The 16,126-nt window shown below is 37.7% G+C and overlaps 1 protein-coding gene across 1 annotated transcript; it reads right to left on the bottom strand.

Annotated features, from left to right (window-relative positions):
• Nucleotides 1-5,267: 5,267 nt before the first annotated feature.
• LOC144447423 (homeobox protein GBX-2-like) lies at nt 5,268-7,625 on the bottom strand. The gene is made up of 2 exons (XM_078137443.1): nt 7,077-7,625; nt 5,268-6,699 (listed from the first exon to the last, which is right to left on the bottom strand). The coding sequence occupies exons 1-2, from the start codon at nt 7,510-7,512 to the stop codon at nt 6,236-6,238; spliced, it is 900 nt and encodes a 299-aa protein (XP_077993569.1). The 5' UTR covers nt 7,513-7,625; the 3' UTR covers nt 5,268-6,235.
• Nucleotides 7,626-16,126: the final 8,501 nt, after the last annotated feature.

The following is a 16,126-nucleotide window of genomic DNA, read 5'->3' on the forward strand; positions in this document are numbered from 1 at the left end:
CGAATTTTTCATAAAATATTTTATCCGGCGTAGAACCTCACCTCATTTTAATATTTGGTAGAATTGTAATCCCTTTTCATGTTCGCCAAATCAAAATGACGTAGTGTAAAAGAAAATGATGTAGAATAAAACAAAGGAGTCCACCAATTGGCAACTAACTAACTAACAGTAGCACGTACTTTGTGTGTAAACCAACGACGTATAGGAAATTTCAATACGGGTATCACTGTTGGCTTGTATTCTAAAACTGTCCGGTCTTCTCTATAGGCTTAGACATAGCCTGATAATTGATCGTCTTGTCCATGTAAAAGGACCTATTCTTTCGCATGGTCGATTCAATGACAAAAATACAACATAGCAAACACTAAGACAGGCCCCTGAAGACAGCCATAGAATTGAGTTATTCTGGCTTGTCGACCTTTATGAAAGCACTGCCGCTCAGTCAAATTTTAGCTTTTATATGTTGTAAATATTCACATGGTGAATTCTATGAAACTCCAAATAACTGTACTTAACTTCTCGCCTCTTTTCTCAAGCGGGCTTGAACTCTATCACTTTTGGCAAGACTGTTTTTATTTTCAAATAGCATTGAGTAGTCAGCATATATGTGGATGTTTTCTAAATTGTACTTGTACACAGCTGAATATGAAGCTGAGCGCCGATTACGCATCACCTTATAACGTCTACCGGGTTGTTTATTAAAACACGGGGGTGGGGAATAGCTTTTTAAAAATTATTTTCAAGAGAATCGTTAAGTTTTAAGACATGTCTATCTAAAATGTAAGATTGGCCAGGGTTAAATTTAGTGCAGCTTGAATGACCTCCACTGAAAGGAGTCGAATATATATATACTTGTGACCTCGAAAATACGACAGTAAACATTTCGAAAAAACCCGAACAACGCATGTATATTTACAAGGTTAAATTCTGATTTGTTGCAGCTCAAAATCACCACGTGTAATAAATCAGCCCTGTGCTATTAAAGCGCATGTCGACTCTTTTTAAACCAACATATGAATGGTCTGTTTTGAATTTGCCAATGAAAAACTGTCACTCTTCAGTCAGAAAAAAATGGCGGCCATCTTGGCAATACATACAACGAGTAACTGCGTGTTATTTATTGTCGATGTTCAGTCGGCGAAAATTCACGAAATAAAATGTGGTATGAGATTGAAACTATTTATTAACGATGCATCAACATTTGTGGATTTACGGACAACAGCGACAGCGGAGATTGACAGAATTAGACGCAGACGGTACATGGGTCTGTATAGATGGCATGACCGTGGTATATCGGACCATTTATTAAACAACACTGAAAAGCAAACGAAAAACCCACAAAGCATATCCGTTGTTGTTTGTATTTTATGTATAAAAACTGGTCGTTTAAGGTCATAGCCCGAGTGACAAAGAAGATCACAATTTTAGCTTCGGCTTGAGTATATATAACTTTCTGCTTACTGGCGTTTACACATAGCATGTTTGGGGTCAAGAAGTACATAGCAAACACACGTTTTGTTTGACCACCAAAATACAACGCCCATGTCCCTGATTCTGGTAAAATTGTGTTTAACTGACATAGATCAAGGCACTGAACATATCTCTACACTTTTAGACACATTTTTTGGCGAAAAACAAGTGGAGATGTCGTCTGCTGCTTCCTGATTTTTTCATAACTTGTATGCCATATTGAATTGATCTCTGATGTATTCCATGGTGGTAGTTTCATGAACCAAATGTATATGTTACGAACACGCCTTTCTCTCTCCAGAATTTGTAGTCACTAGTGATCCCCGAATTCTGAATATAGGAAAAGGGGCAATCAATACACACTAGGTGTACAGATCGCCAACAACTTCGAAGTGATTTGGTACTGCCCTTTACCCATTTGGAGGTGACAGACCTCAAATTGATGACGCTGGACTTTCATTTATACAGTCAGCATCTTGGAAATGAATACAGAAGTTTTATAAAAACTGAAAGTATAAAATGTACCAAGATTATCTAAAGGACCACTATATCTTCAAAATCATAATTCGTGATCAATTTGACATCAAACTTAGATTTAAAACAAAAAGGGAAAAAAAGATAAACAAGAGAAGAATACGCAGTCAATCGTACTTGTGTTGTGAAATTCAGAATCGCTTGAATATTGTGCCACTTTCTAGGTCCTGGTGTAATAGCTCTGAAGAATATCTTTATTTTTTACCTATTTGGGAATAAATTTGTTAGATTTCCTGAAAACAATGCACAAGAATTAGAGTAAAATGACACTACCATGCGGGTATCTAATGGTCTGAGTACCATTACTGGTAAACTGAGAGGGGTAGAATACCGACTTGTCTGTTTTACCGATTTCCTAGTTGTTATAGATATTTATAGCAAAGACTGTCTTTCTGTAGAAGTATGCTAAAACAGGAAAACATATTACAGATGAAGCACCCACACCTGCTGACCAACTTACAGCCGAATTGACTACGTGTCCATTTTTACGTTCACTTTTTTAATCTCAACAATTTCAAATACGTACATTATGAAGTGACTGACGAGTAGACAGAAAGGTTGATATTGGAACATTAAAAAATGTCCTTTGTTCATAAATCAACATTAATAATTATTTCATCAGCAAGTGTTGCTTTACGAGCACGAGATGTGGTGGTGTTATTTTCAGCACTTACTACTACCCATCTTACCAGCAGATTCTATGTGATCGTCTGCTCATTAAAAATAAAGACGACACTAATCTTTTATCAAATGTAGTTCGTGGCGAAGAGTATTTGATGGGCGGTGTTTTGTTTATTTTCGATGCCATAAATTCGATTTATGAATTTATACCACGTCTGATGAGAATGGTTATGTCTATATTATATGTAGGGGAATCAAGATAGTTTCTGTTCCAAATTTCCGCGCCAACGGGAAAGGTCGGATTGTAACTCATTCATTATAAAAAAAAGTCTGACATTTTGACGTTTCTACTTTGACCCCAGTTTTTACTTAGTAACACTCACTAAAATGAACAAGAGGTGGTCTAAAAATTAGCAAAAAAGCCGGCGATGTCTGTGAAAGAATTTTGGGAGGGAAGTTTGGGTTGGTTTACATTGTAATAAAAGTGAACCATTCGATTCTTGGTCACTTTATAACCTTTCGGTTGTCTATTTCTCTCTGTCCATAGACGGCTATTTCTGTACATTTCGTGACAAGTTGTGAAATCGAATCTGGGTTTGTGGATGTTGTTGTGCCAAGCGGTGCAAATCATGTTACTCGTGGTGACGGTGCACTTTCTAACTGTGATTTATCGTTTCGAGGTTCATTTATACTACAAAAATAAAACCGTTGAAATGTATTCTAGTGGCAATGCACTACTGAAGCGACTTGAAATTCATACGGAAATTAAAATTTTCAAATTCAAAACCATAATGTAATCAGGCGAATATATCTGCATATTGTGAATAGAAGTTATATTCGTCGTAACGGCAGCAGTGTTAGTTTACTAAATGCGTTTTTCCCCCATCAGCTGCCAGAAACACAAAGAAGACCAATGTCACTTGTCAGTACTAGAGGGGTACTCCATGTCAAATCTCTGAAATAAACATACATTTTTGGGCTGAAATAAACATCATTCAACCTGTCGCTTTGATGAAATTAACAAATTGATTTGCGATGCTGAATATGTGACGGGTTTAACGACTGAGTTAAGGATAGTTGCCAACTTGAACCAAATAAATCTTGCCTCGTTATGCACAAATTTTAAAAGATTGTTTTTCGAACGAAAGAAGTCACGAAATCAATGGCGAAACGGTATATCAAGCATATTGCGGTAATTTCTTGATAGACACAATGATTTATAGTTCATTAAAAATTATTCTCCAGTCGAGAAGGTATTATCATCATTGAAGTAAATTCTCGTCGATGTCGTTTGTCAGATAAAAAACGTTAGAAATTTAAAAATTAGATATAAATTATCACTGTATAAACACATGGCTAGACATCAAAGCTGTAGACAGGCGATTCATAATATACGATTGTTAATACTTCTGTACACAGTGCTACTCCGACTTGATCGTAGAATCAGGAAGGGATCTTCTTAATGCATGTAATGTATATTTAACAAGAAAATATAGTCCCGGCCGAGCGAGAAATGACAGGTCTACGGGGATAGTGTGGGCAAATAAGGAGAGAACCAAATATCACATTTAGAGTGAAGAAAGCGTGGTAAGATGAATGTGAGTCCATATTTCAATGTCAGTTTGAGCTGTCATTCGTTCACTTTGTGTATACAAAAGGGCGACACAGACAGTAAACTCTGACACTGCAACATACACATTGCAAAGAAGAGCAGAACTGCTTGCAAGTAATATGTCTCAGTCGGGTTAGTTATCTTCCCTGCAATGTATTAAATCCGCGATTGTATTCAGTTTCGCGACGCGAGACTGTTTTTATCATATTTTGAAGAGCTAGCTACACTTTGTCTTCTACGCAACGATGGGGTTTTGGTCCATTTTATGTGGATTTACATTTAAGTACTTTAAAATATTCTCGTTCAAAATGTGATTGGGTCTTTTATAACAGTGTTTTCATTATCAAAGACGCAAAATCCGTTGTTTTGGTTTGTAATGTTAGTTTGGATTTGCGGTCGCGAAGATAATACAGAGAATGTCGCAAATTTGGGTCTAACTGACGTATGAGTTATAATTAAGAATACTAATAGACACGTTCATTATTTATTGCATCTTTGTTTTTGTCGTTTGCTAGAATTCGTTTTTTTCTCTGTTGACTTTTTTTTTTAAGAAATAGGAAAATTACAAAATGACATGAACATTCTATAATTATTGAATGCCTATGACATGAGTAACGCGGTAAAAGCAACTGCAGGTCGGTCGGCCTGTGTCGTTGCTCGACGACGGTATGGGCCTATTACTACAGGACCGTATGGATTTATGGTTGGCTTTGCTCGTAAATCGCGACTACACTCCTAATAACAAAATATCTGCAATTAGAATCTAAATTTCACACATTTTTGGATATCAAACTCGAGTTTCTAATCAAGAAATAATAGGTTGGTAATAAGAATGGGGCACAACCATGGGACTGGTCAGTTCTCGGTGGAATTCTGTGTTTTGCATAGAGTATTGCTTTCCATGTTAATTTCGTCACCACCCTTATTGTTGATTTCAGCCTCTGAATCGAAATTGACAACATGAAATAAAAATCACTTTAATCAACACATATATGGTGTTTTTGAAATATTTCTTAAATAATTTATTTATGTTTACATTCATATTAACACGAAATAGCGAAGAAAAAAACGAAATAACATGTTCTATTTCCAACAAAAAAATGCAGACATAAACGACTATGAAACTGACATCGATACATAATACGGCCCGGGAAACTGACACAATCTGTATTGCTTTGACGCCTGGACTTGACTTACGTGTCAAAATCCAATTTAAAATATCCTCTCTATAAATTCTCGAAAATACGATTTTTTTTCTCTTCTTCACTGTTAATCGTTTTGTGTAATAAACTAGTTTGAAACGTACAACTATAAAACAGGATTAAGGGAATCTGAAAAATAGAGTATGTATATATGTCATGGCTCATTGAAAATTCCTTAATGTCCGTATACATGAAACAGACACAACTCACGAAAACAACGTATTTCACGAACGCACCAACATTGTACAGCGGAGTGTCAACTTCATTGACAAGAATATCAAACATCTTTGTAAAGGTGGGAATTCAGCCTATCAGACGGTTCCAAACTTCAAGGAAAGACGGTATCTCCAACGCGGAAAAAAAAAACGACACAAAATTATATTTATACCAAGGCCTCGGTGGAGTATTGTACCGTACTTTTTATATAGATCGGTACCGTGAATATTGCTAACGTGTAGTCATGGTATAGTCGTGAATATTTGTCACGACCAGCGTTGCTCAGAACCCAAATCTGGTTGAGATCTTATCAGTTGTTTTCGGTGGTGTATTGGTGTGTGGATAACAGCCATATCATATCAGTTCTTACCACCATCATGATCCGGTCGCTGTTTGCACACTGTCGGGCTTGTCGGCAATGTCTAGTTCTTATTTTGTTACATAAAGCCTCGAAGTAGAGTTTCCTGTATCCTAAAATGTCAGTATTATCATTATCCATGGCTCGGTGGTAACGATTTCAGTTTTGGGGTGAAAATTTACATCTGTTTGCCAGGGTGTTTCGATTTGTTTACATCCCTTGTCACGGTCTAGCGGGAGCTGTGTTCGGCATGTTGTGTTGTTGGCTTCGGATAGCAAAACGATTAACGTGGACTGGTATAGGTACAACTATTTTCGGACTGTTGTTGTTGCCGCCACTGTTGCAATTGCTTCTAGTATTTGTGATACCAGCTTTAACTCGTTTCCATTTGGCTCTACGATTTTGAAACCAAATTTTCACTTGAACTTCACTAAGTTTCAGAGCATTGGCAATTTGTGATCGTTCCGTTAGTGACAAATATTTCTTACTGTGGAATTCCTTCTCGAGTTCCAATAACTGCTCACTGGTAAAGGCAGTGCGACGACGGCGAGTTTTTCCAGTCGCCGACGAGCTACCGTCCTCCTTTTCATCTGTGGAATCGTCGTCCAGATCATATTCTGAATGTTCTGTAGATTTGGCTGCCTCTTTGACCGTATTAATGTCTCTACATTCGTCTCTGTTTTCATCTGCAAGGCAAAGAAAGAAATGCTGTCATTTTTGACAACCATAGACTGGACTAGTTGTTCAGTATTCACCTCCTGAGACTCATCAAGACAAACCAGTTGAATATTTGATGAATTAAACAGGTTTGTCTATGTAAGAAAACAACATGTCCCCGTTCCAGCTAATATTCTAATGAAGCGTTCTGGGTCATTTTCTCTGTGAAGAGACACTGGCCATAAAACCTGGACTAGCATATAATTTACAACCCGATACGACATAAGCACACTATTAGATATAGCGAGAGACTATGCAGACGAGACAGATCGATAACAAATCCCTCCCTTCCCTCCAAATCTCAGTCCCCACCCCCAGACCGAACGAACAGGCAAACCCGACATACCTTCTACATGTAGGTTGGTTGGTTGGTGATTTTCTGCTGTGAAACCGTTCTGGGTTGGAATGTCGGTACTCACAGCGCTGGTTACAGTTGTCGTTGCGGTGGTTGTCGTCGTGTTCCCTGGTCGACTGAGCAGCTCGGTTGTTGTTTTCTCGTTTGAAGCACAACACCCATTTATTTGTCCCGTGTCTTGGGCTTGACAAGACAAGGCTGTAATATATTGTGTAGAGGGAGGTGTCATTGGGACCGGTACGGACCCAGTGTTGATGAACCCAGACTGGAGGACGGCTACCGGTGTTTGCTGAGGGATTGGATGCAAGACCGAAGTTACAGTCGGGTGAAAAGCTGGATATCCATTGTACAAAATAGGTGCTGTAGTTATCGGTGATGCCATGATCGAGTCGATGCTGAACGCCATGGCCGAATTAGGCTGCTGCATTTTACCGATTTTTTCAACAACAAAAGTGTACTTGCTTCATGTTGCACCTAAAATTGAGGGGTGTTACGACAGTTTCTCATCAGTCTTGCTCGTATTACAGCCTGACTCGCCATTCAAACTGCCTCGAAAATATTACACAGTTGACACGTGATAGTAATAAAAACAGAACTGATTGGCTAGGATGTACCTCATAGGGATTCCCACCAACCCGTCATCTGTCATGATACGTCTGATTGGTCGTAAGATTGTAAAAGTCGGAACGCTTTGTTGTCTTCTCCAATCATAAATCCTGATACTAGGGATTAAAGGTGACATGAAATTGACAAGGTCGAGGTGCGACCCACTGGAAATATAGAATTTGATTGGTCGCGAATGGCCGTAAAGCTGAACAAGCCACGCCACGGTAATCAAGCGGTATTAATTATTATTAATCATTGGTAGTTGTATAGCCTCTAACATGTCTGTCCGACGATATAAAAACCCGTTCCGGATTTCTTCCATCAAAGCGGTGCTTCTCATTTTTGTACGTTTCAAACCAGGACATCTTCTATCGACGATTTCATTAAAACCCTATTCTCGCCACAGAACATTAACTTGTCTAGAGCGCCAGTAAATTGCATTCTCTCAATTTTATCCATGTTTTTAAAAACTTTCTTTACAATTTTCAATACCTGATATGATCAGAGCATAAGATTTCAGAGATTATTGTAACAAGCGATAATGGTATGGAAATACTAGTAATGAAGTTGGCCAACGCATTCAGTTGGAGTGTTGGTCGACAGCTGACTTGGACCTCTGATTGACTTGATAGCATTATCGCCTTACAATAGCCCGCTAACGGGTAATTATGTCTGAAGCACACTCCACAACATTACCTTATTAAAACGATACCCCTGGTGTTGATCTAAACTCACTCATGGCCTCGGGCTCTGAATGGGAAGAAAGGAAAGTCAACCATAGAAAAAACACCGTTAGAGTATCATACACATGGAAGGAGGGGCAAAAATAAATGACTCCAGGAGCAAAATTTCCAAACATGCTCATTTTTTCGCTTTTCTTTTTTAAGCGTTAAGGTTAAACTATTGTTGTGGTTTAATACAAAAGATGGGATTTTTCTATTGTCTATTTCAGACTTACCCACACGGTGCCGCCAACCAACCAAACACACAAAGTAATGTCTGTTTCATGTTGATAATTTCAAATAAGTGAAAGAACGGGGAAACGTCACGGAAATTACATAAAGACGTGAACACAGGATGTACCGAGCCAACTCTGAGACGTGGGATGAGATTTTAAGTACTTAAAAGCCGGAATGTGAATAAATATCGCAGTGGTTGCCGCCTGTATTTTTTGTTAAGATTGGTAGTTTTGAGTGAGTGTGTAGAAAGGGAGAGATTGTGATTCTTTGTATGGACACCAAAGCCAACGACATAAATCCGTCACTGAGTGTAATGCTACCCCCTTTCTCCAAGCAATAACAGTGCTTTAGTCTCTTCTTAACTTACAACGATGAAAAGAAAATCATTTCTCAAGCCCCCATTGGGACAACCCCTTTAATTTACAGTTCTTTGCTTGAAAGGCTTTTGTCATATGTTAATGGCGGGGGAGGGGTTTCGAAGCGTACTTAAAATATTGCCCCGTAAAAGAAAGCTACCAAACACGTAGGATTCTAAAATGGTTAAGACGGCTCCATTCATTCGTAGTATTAAAAGCTATTGAAAATTTCAGTAAATTTGCTCAAAGTTTTAGAAATCTTTGTTGGCTGAAGGAACAGAGATGAATGTGAGAGCAGCGCTAGCAAACTGAAAGCCGTGATTTGAACCACTCTGACGGGAACCTGATTTGTGAAGGCGATGTGTTGGTGAATTCACAACAATGGGATTGCCTCTACAAAGAACGTGCCGCCAAGCTAACGCATTTGATTACTTTATGAAAAGAAAGAAAACCGGTCTTCTTTTCTCGAATCCCTAAAGAATCCTTTGTTACACGTTATTAATAATACATATCACATCAACCAATAGCTGAATGTGAAATTATTACCACTTACGACACAAAATTGACATGTTCCACCAAGTTTGCACAAATTTAGAAAACAAATGGTCGGTCACTGCGTTAATGTGTTCTCTAACGTAGGTCTGGCTTAGTGTTAGAGACCTCATAAGGGATGAGGTGCTATGCTCAGGCATGCGTGAAGTGTTAGGAAGAAAGACCACTAAGAGACGCCGCCCATTTGTTTCACATTTACATCAACTAAACTCGCCGTCAATGGAAGAGCCCAAGAGACGAAGCCAACACCGACCGACATGTCTCCGTCGTGCGCGGCCATTTACAACTGCTAATATGGCCCGCGATGAAATCGTGAATTTTTAAAGAGCTACTGTCCGTTTCTACAAACATAGAAAAGGAGGTGTTTGAATTAAGCATGTGAAAGGAAACATTTGTGTGGTTACGATGTAATGAGTCATGTGGCATTGACCTTGGTCGTGATGTTCTGATGGAAGGGACTACTGTATTACTTTTTAAATTATGACGAATGTTTTAATCATGGGTGAACAAATAAATAGATAAACAGATGACAACCAAGGCAGATATGCAGATGACACTGAGAACACATTTTTAATACATACATACATACATACATACATACATACATACATACATACATACATACATACATACATACATACATACATACATACATACATACATACATACACACACAGACAGACAGACAGACAGACAGACAGACAGACAGACAGACAGACAGACAGACATTTATAGGTAAAGCTAGGAGTTGTACGAACTTGGAACAGTTTTTTACTGACCCTGTGCCTATATATCTTCCTTTGTCTCTGTCACTTTCTGTCTCTGGCTCACCCTGTTGGGTCAGTCAATATCCCCTCTCCCTCCCTCCCTCCTCCTCCCCCCCCCCTCTCTCTCTCTCTCTCTCTCTCTCTCTCTCTCTCTCTCTCTCTCATAAACTGATACTAAACACAAACATCAGCCTTTGCTCTCTTGACATTCATTCATTTGTCGGGAAAGTATTTTTACGTGTAATTTCAAACTTTTCCTAATTTCTTAATTTCGTGTACACGAAAGGTGGCTGTGAAAGGAGTAGTCATTCATTGGAACAATATTCTATATGTTATTCCCCAGTTGATAGAAACGCTCAATTTGAGTTATTAGGCCTGGATAATTATCTATCGACGATAAAAAAAAATAATTGAAAAAATTGCTTTTCTTTAACACTCTTGTCACAATGATCATTATTAGCCAAGCTATATATGTGACTCCATTACACTCGTTCTCTATCCAGCTTGTCCTGGTAGCTTTTTAAACCCGTTATTTTAGCCAAAGCAATGAAGGCCGTTATTAGAATACACATGTGTATAAATTTACATAGTATTTGCTTTACATGTAAATCATCTACATGTACTTGTTGACTAGTACTTGCAGTTGTGATCATTGCCGTTGCACATTTCCTTTATTAGGAGAACAATCAACTAGCCTGATCTAATGTGATAACCCCCCCCCCGCCCCATTGTGACCAACCATGCTTACATAGATCTTTTCAAAACTGACTGACGGTTGATATTGATTAAAAGACAAGCTGGATTGAGGGGAGATAGAAAGAATGGGAGAGGGACGTAGAGAGAGAAAGAGAGAGAGAGAGAGAGAGAGAGAGAGAGAGAGAGAGAGAGAGAGAGAGAGAGAGAGAGAGAGGGCGGGAGAGAGACAGAGACAGAGACAGAGAGAGAGAGAGAGAGAGTAGTCGAGCGATTAAAATGAAAACAGGTTAGAAATGAATATTAAATGAAATGGTGGTCCCTGTTAAAGCATTGTCATAGCAACGGTAACATCCGCCAGTAAAACAAAGTAAAGCAAAACTGATGAAAGCATTGCTATCACACCATTGATACGTTTGCCATAAATTTGCGTCCTGATTACTATTAATACGAACAAGCCACTGTCCTCTTAGCTGAGATATATTTACCATATGTACACGTGTTTTTATTTTAGGATTTGTCAATTGTAATTTCACCAACCAGTTTTCTTAGGCATTTCTGATATCATCGCTCAACAAGTTGAAAACACACTCAAAACATTACTGTCTCCTGATTTGTTGTTCCAGATGTCGCACGTTTTGTGTACTACTTGATATGCATAACGTACTGCTCACAAACGTTGTTGTGGTTCCAATGTTATTCCCTCTAAGCTTATGTGAAACTGAAGCATTGCGATGAGGAGCAAATCTCCAAACAGGGCAAGGCATAACCTACAAACCATCTACATTTAGAAGTTGAAGTCTATTCTATTATATTCTATTAAATTAAATTATATTTTGTCTGTCTGTCTGTCTGTCTGTCTGTCTGTCTGTCTGTCTGTCTGTCTGTCTGTCTGTCTGTCTGTCTGTCTGTCTGTCTGTCTGTCTGTCTGTCTGTCTGTCTGTCTGTCTGTCTGTCTTTTAGCCTGAAATGAAAATTAGGAAATTGTTTGTGGAATTACATGTACTATAACATATACACTTCTCATCGCTCTCCCTCGGTCTCTTCTGTCTTCAACACGACATTTTTTGGGTTGAAAGATAAACATGTGTAGCAGCTTTCGATCGTCTTGGTAAAACTATTCTTCCATGCCAAAGTGTGACAGAGCATCTGCAAGAAATTACACAATCCTTGCTCATCAACAAAGTAGTCCTAACTTTGCTTTACATTTAACATGTGTAATATAGTTTAGTAATACTACTGTAACATTGTATATTAACCAGTATCGGCTATCCACGGGATAGTGCACGTGAAAAGAGCGCCAGCCTAGCTAGTCATAGATCCAGTGACGTAGACAGCGTGATGTAGACAGATGACAATTTTAGCTGAATACTTAAAAACATGTGGATATCATGATTCGGAAGTATGATTCTGGAACAAGATCCTGGATTTAATCTTTATCTTTCAAGGTAAAAAAAAAATCTCGAATATGCACTGTCTATCGTACCGTATCTTGTAAAGTACACATCCGGGATACTTACCAGGAAAGACCACGCTTACTGATTCTGATCTCATGACGTATCTCAACCAATATAAATAGTTGATTATACTACTACGGAAATCAAACTATCTGCAAACTATTACTCAGGTAATCAAGGCTTCGGTTTTGTAAAGGTAGACACAGACTAAAACAATATGATACAACAGTGATAAGCTATTGAATGGACGTTCGTCTAAGTAACGAGGCTGTCTGAAAGGTTGTTTTGTAAACTTGCACTGCCCTGTACTGTTTTTGGACTTCCAATGTTTGCACTCCATGTATCATGATCAGATGGTGATTAGATTCGCACAACAGAGGGACCACTATTATCCACTTGTGTAATCTACCACATCAAACAACAAAAGTTTTACTTTGTGTCAATCTTAGTAAACCAAAGCCTTGATTGCCAGAGACGTAAGAACACAAACTAAAATTAATGTTGCAATATGTTGCCATTAAGTTATCAATGGACATTGATTTAATTAAGTCATAATAGCGTGGCATTTCTGATGGCATATAATCACAAATGAGTCCATATCATCATCATCATCATCATCATCATCATCATCATCATCATCATCATCATCATCATCATCATCATCATCATCATGAGGACAATAACGATGATAACAAGAAGATGGAGAAGTGGAGGACTAAGAAGTGGAGGCAGTAGAAGAAGAAAGGAAAGAAAGAAAGAAGGAAGGCGACACAAAATGACAAAACACAAAGTTTTGTGTAACATTACTTGACACTCTGGACGGACGTTTAATGGTTGGTTGGTTGGTTGGTTGGTTGGTTGGTTGGTTGGTTGGTTGCAAAGCAGTTTTTCATGTGTATATATGTCCACTCCCTCTTTAAAATCAAAACAATAGATGCATTTTACTTTTAACTTTGTCACGCATGATATAGTTGGCTCACGTTACGACACACTACATACTCGGAGTAGGTATACAGTGCTACATGAAACGATTGATGTGTGAATGATATTCGAATTTCACTTTCGACTATAACATTTGAAAGAAACAGAGACAGAGATAGAACGATTTCTGGGTCAGTAAACACGTAGACCTATCTTTTATTCAGCTCAGCATTGCCTATTCAAAGACCTAATCATAGCGATAACATCATATTCTGACATCAATTTTGATATAATAGTCAAAAAATCAATAAGTATACCTCGCGAGTTTTGTAAACCGCAATAAATAAAGTAGACAAACAGACAAACAGACGATATATGTTTGTTATTGACACGGTTCCTGCATGTCAAACAAGATTTTTTGCATTGATTCATTAAAGTCAATTGACGAACTTTGAAAAACGTGTGTCTGTCTAACAAAATATTGGACGGGTTCTGCACCATTAGTGACATTGAATATCATGTTACCACATTTTGCATTGTTGAAAGTCAATCAGGGAGTCAAGGAACCGTATTAAAAACAAATGAATAAATAAATAAAATAGATAAATATATAATTGAATAAATAGTAAATAAATAAATAAATAAATAAATAAATAAATAAATAAATTAATTAATTAAGTGAAAGAATGAAAATATAGGAATATAAACAATTGACCATTTACTTCAAATCAAGATGACGAACCCCCAAATTTCTTTAATCTTTTCAAAAGGGCAAAGACCAAGCTTTGATATGATAAAGTTTGGAAAGATTTTGTTAACTCTGAGTTTCAGGGAAATTTGTCCCCGGGGTGTATTCTACCTCAGTCCTAGACTGAGGTAGATTGTTTATTAGACTAATTGATACCCCCCCCCCATATATGGTAATGAGCTTTCTACGTTGTCACTTTCGCACACTTCAGCCAAAATAAAGAAGCTGTCCAGTTTTAGATTAAAGGTTATATCTATTAAAATTGTGCTTTAAGACGAACAACAACGGCACGTAATTACATTTAAACTGGTCTTGCCTATTATGTCATCCTGTATAGCTTAACAATTCCTACATGTCTATCTATGTATGTCCACTTAAGATTCTTAAGTCGATGCTCTGAAATCCTATGACAACTGGTCAGTTGATATGTTTCTTCAATTCTTTGAGACAAACTAATTGAATGTTCAAGTCATTCGGATCGGTACAACAGCCAATATTCAACGTACCCCTACCCGAAGTTATGGTCCTTAGCATAGTGATGTACCCCCTCCCACTGATGTAGCCCCCTCCTCTGTACCCTGCGATCTCCGTTGTACTGTTGTTAGGAGAAAGAAAACATGAATTGTTTCAGAATTGTCATTTGTATACAATGATACATAACTATTGTCATTCGAGTACTTTAATTTTCAAGAACATTTGTACATTTCATCCACCACTAAAAAGACACAACGTGTATATAAATGATAAACGTGTATTGTCATTCGGATACATTTAAAGAACATTGCATATTTCAAGCTACCAAAATACACAATCTGTATCTACATGATGTGATACATGACTATTGTTATGAGGGTCCATTTCAAGAACAATGTACATTTCAGCCCACAATTGTTCGATTTCACCAAACACTGTGTACGATTACACCACCACCACTATACACGTGGAAAATTTACATATAAGTTGAATTCACACAGAATAACACAATACGTAATCCACTTCTTTGTACTTTATATTTATCGTTTTAGAATGTCTGAATTTACTGATATGTTCAGTTGGTGGGAACGCAAGGTATGATGAGGGACCGGTCATTTTAAGTGGGGGTGGGGGGGGTGTTTTGAATTTGAATATGGGTTTTCTCAAAGCTCTGATGTCAAAAGCCAACGTGGCCCCAGCAATAAGACATTTCCCAATGGTCATCAGTTTTATATGTAAGGTATACAACAGACAGGGTGGCTTGTTAGTGCCATTGGATGAATTTCTGACGTTTTCAGAAATGTGTAAAATAACATTGTTAGTTTTGAACTTTACTGAGAAATTCACAAACAAGCCATCGTAGTCAATACTATAAAACAATTTGAAGGTAATTGATTACATTACTTTTGATAAAAGTTTTCTTTTCTCTGTGCAGTGATTATCTGAACTCTATGAAACATATATACGTCATTTCTCAGTGAATCTCAGCACGGCACAAAGTCGTTGGTGACTCATTACATTCATGCAGTTCAAAACACTCTTTTTGTCAAACTTAGTCTACACAAATTTAGCTAATTTTGGCAAAAAGCAAACAAACCATATCTTAAAACAATGCTACCTGTATATGGTACAGAAACCTGTTCGTGGTATATTATACACTGCAGAAGAAAATGTAACAAACACTGTACAGAATCAAATACAGCTCTCTGTGCCGAGTGCGATGTATTCCTACTCATTTTCAATGTTTGGTTCCTGTTAAAATTTAATGTATTCAGGTGATATGTAGTATAGGAACTAGACTAGATGATATGTTAATCAGGATAGATTAGCACCCATTCCCGTGGTCAAATAAGAACTGTGGACCACGTGTATTAAAAAGGGAAATATTCACGGCTTGGTTTTCTTCGAATGCATTGAAAATAGTCATAGACGGCTTTGACAGGTTAGTCAACCGTGACTTTAAGAGACAATAACATGGAACGCCAAAAAACCCACGACAAATCATTTTT

The sequence above is a fragment of the Glandiceps talaboti genome, chromosome 16 (assembly GCF_964340395.1).
Source record: "Glandiceps talaboti chromosome 16, keGlaTala1.1, whole genome shotgun sequence".
NCBI classification, from domain to species: domain Eukaryota; kingdom Metazoa; phylum Hemichordata; class Enteropneusta; family Spengelidae; genus Glandiceps; species Glandiceps talaboti.